Source organism: Vigna unguiculata, unplaced genomic scaffold (genome assembly GCF_004118075.2).
Source record: "Vigna unguiculata cultivar IT97K-499-35 unplaced genomic scaffold, ASM411807v1 contig_148, whole genome shotgun sequence".
Lineage (NCBI taxonomy): Eukaryota > Viridiplantae > Streptophyta > Magnoliopsida > Fabales > Fabaceae > Vigna > Vigna unguiculata.
Genome location: NW_021010852.1, coordinates 23,911 through 29,927, shown reverse-complemented (window position 1 = coordinate 29,927; position 6,017 = coordinate 23,911). Strand labels below are relative to the sequence as shown.

The window sequence follows — 6,017 nt, the reverse complement described above, 5'->3', positions numbered from 1 at the left end:
ATGAAAGGTTGCTGGTAACTGGAGTTTCTCCACCAATCTTTGGCTCACAACATTGTTTTTGCTTCCGTAATCGAATGCAACTAAACATGGATGGCCTTCGGTTAAACACTTTGTATAACAAACTTCCTTTCCTATTCCAAATCTAGATAGCCAGGCTCTGAATACCAAATGATGTGAATCCACAGGGTTCGATTCATTTGACTGATCTATCATTGTTGGAATGCTAACAAGCAAGAAATTTGAGAAATTATTTAAAACGAGAAAATGGAAACATAAAAGAAGATGGAACAGAAATTGATAGACATCACACTTCCGGGAATGGAAGATAAGCCTAAGAGTTGAAGCACACAAAGGGATAAAGGACCTTTGATTAAAGTCATGGATTCTTGAATCACTCAAGAACTTAGGAGAATCACTCTCACTAAGATAGATGAGATAAAACTCGTTTATTTTCTGAATAAAACTCAGCTTGCCCTCATTGGTGAAAATGGTTCAACTTATATAGGAGCTGTCCCAGCCCAGGGACACGGCACCAGCACACACGCCAACCGCATACCTCATGAAACACCCAATGACCGCCCACATCGCATTATGCCACTGAAGGTCCCAACCCCTAGTACATGGCCCCCAGCAAAGCCTTGTGGCCGTTTACTCAACCAAAGTCATGCCAGCCTGCATGCATTACCCAAACACCCTCCCTAGTACACGGCCCCCAGCAAAGCCTTGTGGCCGCTTGCTCCAAACCCTGTGGCCGCTTACTCCAAACCCTGTGGCCGCTTGCTCCAAACCCTGTGGCCGCTTGCTCCAAACCTAGTGGCCGCTTACTCCAAACCCTGTGGCCGCTTGCTCCAAACCCTGTGGCCGCTTACTCCAAACCTTGTGGCCGCTTACTCCATGCCTTGTGGCTGTTTACTCAACCAAAGTCATGCCAGCCTGCATGCATTACCCAAACACCCTCCCCAGAACACGGCCCTCGGCGACCACCATACCCCACGTTACAGATATCTCTCCACCAAGTAGCCCAGATCCGCGACACAGCCAATCAGCCTCAAAGATCCTCATAACCGAGTACCAAATACCGAAAACCCCCAAAGGATCCTCTGGTAATTTCCCCCCTAAGAAGCACTGGATCCAAGAATAGCCAAAAAGGGATGATTGGGCCAGAAAGCCCATCCCAGGTAGGACCCACAGGTAAAATAGTATAAATAGCACACTGTTCCATGCATTGGTTACGCATTAAATTATTCAAATACTCTGACATCACCAGTGCTGACTTAGGCATCGGAGTGTCTTTTGCAGGTCTCCTGCTCCGCCCCCGGAATTGCCCTGAAGCAATAGAAGAAGGACCGAGATCAGCCATCCGAAGCCCCCAAGTGATTTGTGAACTACAACCTCTGGCCCCGTAAGAACATCTGGCGCCCAAGCCAGGATGCAGCAAGAATTCGCAGAATACAAGAAAAGAAATGCAGATGAAATGGAGGCATTGAGAGAGGAAAATTCTCGCCTTAGGCAGAAGATAGAAGCAGACCAAGCAGCTGGGGAACCCTACCAACCTCGGTCAAGGGCGGATGTCCCCCCAAAGTCAAGGGTCACTGCCCCTCCCCACTCAAGAGTTGACATCCATCCAACTGAAGACGAAAGCGAGTACAGGCCCACCGGGCCAACGACAGGAGGTAACTACAGCTCCTTCGCGTCGAAGAGGAATCGCCGCCACCCCTTCATAGATGGGATCACAGAAACTCCCCTACCCCATAAATGGAAAGCACCCACCGTGACGTATGATGGCACAACGGACCCAAACGAGTTTGTATCTATTTACACCAACCAAGTGGGGTTATATTCAACGGACGATGCCGTCCTATGTAAATCGTTTTCAGTAGCCCTCAAAGGATCAGCTTTAGAATGGTTCATGAGCCTTCCTCCCTACACCATTGACTCCTTCACCACGCTTACCACCACCTTCACCACCCAGTTCGACACAAGTCGTCGCCACGACCTCACCACAATTGCCCTCCTCAATCTCAGGCAAGAGGAGGGGGAACCTCTCCGAGTTTTTATCGACAGATTCGGCGCCATAGCCATGAAAATCAAGGACCTCACCCCCAATCTCATACTGATGTACATGATGACCTCCCTCCGTCCGAGACCCTTCGCTAATGAATTAGCAATGCGTCCCCCCATAAGCATGCAGGAGCTTAGGAAGAGAGCAGCCATGTTTATCAGAGTCGAAGACATGAGGCGATACCAGAGTAACGCTCAAACCCCTTTAGCACACACCAACATCAGGAAACCCAATAAAGAGCCCCCCCCCCCCCCCCCCCCGCATGAACAGAACCGCCCGATGGAGCGAAGACCCGCTAAGTTCTCCAACTACGCTCCCCTGAACGCACCCAGATCTCGCATACTCGATGAAGTGCTGCAAGCCGAACTCATCCCCCCGCCCAGAAAGTACCAAAACCCACCTAATGCGGACCTGAGCAAATACTGCCATTACCATCGCAACAACGGCCATACGACTGATGAATGCGATACCCTGCGAGACAAGATAGAAGAACTCGTGCGAGCCGGACATCTCAAACATTACATAAGAGAAACCGGGGAAAGTTCTCACAGACCTCGGTATGAGAGGAATGACAATAGGCGAGTCAAGCGACGAACAGACCGATGAACTGAGCGTAGAGAGCCAAGAAGAGAACCCGCAAGAACCCAACACACAGAACAGCGAGCGCCAGCCCAACAACAACCCAGGCGAACCAACGATAGACCACCCTTACGCGGAACAATCAACACCATATCTGGTGCGTTTGCCGGAGGAGGGAGGTCATCCTCGTCCAGGAAAAGGCACCTAAGAGTAGTCCAATCAGTACACGCTGTGTCTGGCAGAACGATAAGAAGAATGCCACCCATCACCTTCTCAGACTCAGACTTTTAAGGCACCGACCCCAACCAAGACGACCCCATGGTCATAACTATAGAAGTAGAAAACTTCGCGGTCAAGAAAGTGCTCATCGACCAAGGAAGCTCCGTGGATATCTTATATTGGAAAACTTTCAACAAACTGCAGATACCCTTAGCCGACCTCACTCCCCATAGTGAACCAATATACGGTTTCTCAGGCGAAAGGGTCCCAACCAAGGGGTATATCGACCTCCACACAACATTTGGAGAAGGAAGGCAAACGAAAACCATACCCATTCGCTACCTAGTTGTGGAAGCACACACATCTTACAACATACTTTTGGGAAGACCATCCATCAACGCCTTGGGAGCCATCGTATCCACCCCGCATCTCGCCATGAAATTCCCATCCTCGTAGGGTGACATAATCACGGTACACGGCGATCAGCGCGCCGCCAGGGAATGCTATATAGCAAGCCTAAAACTTCCCCACCCACCCTTGACAACCCACAATGTCGAGCAATCCCTCCGCTTGAATTTCAAAACGTCCAACAATCAAGCAGAATACGAAGCCATAATAGCCGGCCTCAACCTAGCACGCGACGTTGGCGCAAAGAAGCTACTTTGCAATGACAATAGGCGAGTATCAAGTCAAAGACGCCTTGCTCTCGCAATACTACCACGCGGTAACCGCCTTAATCGAACACTTCGAGGCTTTCAAGATCGAACATGTCCCCAGAAGTAACAACACCAGAGCCGACATTCTCTCAAAGCTTGCTAGCACCAAGAAGAAGGGGCGATACAAGTCGCTTTTGCAACACACCCTAAGCATACCCTCCATCGAGCAAACCAATCAGTGCCTCAACATCACCACAACCGGCACCTGGATGGAACCTTTTGTCACATACCTCGAAGACGGAACCACCCCGGCAAACGCAGACAAAGGATGGACCCGGAAAGCGGCACGCTACATTTTAGTCAACAGTGAACTATTTAGACGAGGCTTCAGCAGACCCTTGCTCAAGTGTGTCACACACGAGCAAGCCGAATATGTCATGCAAGAAATACATCAAGGAATTTGTGGCTATCACTCGGGTCCCAAGACCATGGCCGCCAGGATATTGCGAGCCGGCTACTATTGGCCGACAATGGAGGGAGATTGCACCACGTATGTTAGGAAATGCGTTCAATGTCAAAAGCACGGCCCCGTGACGCACGTACCCCAGGAAGAACTCCACCACGTATCCTCACCATGGCCATTCTCCAAATGGGGAATGGACATAATCGGGCCTTTCGCACCAGGGAAGGGCCAAGTCAAATTCCTACTTGTTGCCGTTGATTACTTCTCCAAGTGGATCGAGGCAGAACCCCTTGCCACCATAACTGCCAATCAAGTGCAGCGTTTCGTTTGGAAGAGCATCATCTGCCGTTACGGTATCCCTCACACAATCATAACTGATAACGGCCGCCAGTTCATAGACAAAGGCCTCAGCGAATTCTACCGCAACTTGAAAATCACACACATCACCAGTTCCGTCGAGCACCCCCAAACAAACGGCCAAGCGGAAGCTGCAAACAAAGTCATCCTCGGCCAACTCAAGAAGCGGCTTGACGGGGCAAAGGGAAAATGGCCAGACAAGCTCCTCGAAGTACTTTGGGCATATAGATGCACGCCCCAATCCTCCACCCACGAGGCACCATACACCCTTGTCTACGGCACCGATGCTATGATTCCCGTGGAAATCGGACAACCATCCCTACGCCAGCAACACCATAACGACCAGACCAATGACGATTGTATGAATACCCATCTCGACCTTCTATACGAAGCACGAGAAAAGGCATGCATCCATGATCTTGCGACCAAATTAAGAGTCGCTAGAAGATACAACTCCAAGCTCAAACCACGCTCTCTCCACAAGGGCGACTTAGTCTGGAGGATGACCAGCAAAGCACGGAAACACGAAGGCAAATTCTCACCAAACTGGGAGGGCCCATTCCGTATACTAAAGGACGTCGGCAAGGGAGCATACCGTCTGGAGAAACTTTCTGGAGAACCACTACCCAGCACCTGGAACATTTCACATTTAAAGTTGTATTTTAGTTGAGCAATACTTGTAATTGGATGTACTCTTTCCTCCCCTGGCATTTTTCCCTAAGGAGGGTTTTGGCCAAGGAAGGTTTTAACGAGGCATCCCCCACCAATATATCAAGAAATCCATTACTCAAGATTGTCCTGTTGCAATTCCCAGCCACTACTCTAAGTGCCGCTGGTCGATATTAAAACTAACATTCCCAGCCACTACCCTAAGTGCCGCTGGTCGATATCAACCACTAACATTCCCAGCCACTACTCTAAGTGTCGTTGGTCGATATTAAAACTAACATTCCCAGCCACTACCCTAAGTGCCGCTGGTCGATATCCACCACTAACATTCCCAGCCACTACTCCAAGTGCTGCTGGTCGATAGTAAGAACTAGCACTCCCAGCAGCTACTCTAGGCACCGCTGGCCGTTATCAAGAATTAACGTTCCCGGTCACTAGCCCAAGTATCGCTGGTCGACATCTATTCAAACACAAGCAAAGGTCTAAATGCCGCTAGTCGAAAGCCAAAACAACTCTCCTACACCGCTATCAAGAAGCCAATTTACTAGGCATGACATACCCACCCAAGCGCGTCATATAACGAATAAGCGAATCACGTCACCATTTAACCAACCGCGTGAATACACATACACAAACCTTAACTAAGCAAGAAGTATAACAACATACAGCATAAAACAGCATATGAATAAACAAACTTAACATTAATTTCCAAATAAGTTCCCATTACAAACCAATACATAGCGGCCCTTTCCAATTAACCCAAAAAAAGAGAGGCATCCAACCACAAACTAAAATGCAGTTCTCATAACCACATTACAAAGTCACAAAGATGTCGGCGTCCTCGCCCCCAAAAAACAAAAAACAACCTACTCCTCCCCCACACCATTATCCCCATCAGCAGCCTCGGCTTCGACCTCTTCACCCACATCTTCCTCGTTGGAAGCACGGTCATCGCCAGCATGCAGTGAAGTCGTCATTAAAGTCCCCTCCTCATCCCGCGCTACCTCCTCGC

General features: G+C 49.4%; 1 protein-coding gene across 1 annotated transcript; it reads left to right on the top strand.

The window, feature by feature from the left end:
• Positions 1-1,429: 1,429 nt before the first annotated feature.
• LOC114171256 lies at positions 1,430-2,668 on the top strand. Its single transcript, XM_028056398.1, has one exon. It carries the CDS (start codon positions 1,430-1,432, stop codon positions 2,666-2,668), a length of 1,239 nt encoding a protein of 412 aa, XP_027912199.1.
• The last annotated feature ends 3,349 nt before the right edge of the window (positions 2,669-6,017 follow it).

Coding starts and splice junctions, on each gene's coding strand:
- LOC114171256 (XM_028056398.1), top strand. CDS start 1,430: ATGCAGCAAGAATTCGCAGAATACAAGAAAAGAAATGCAGATGAAATG.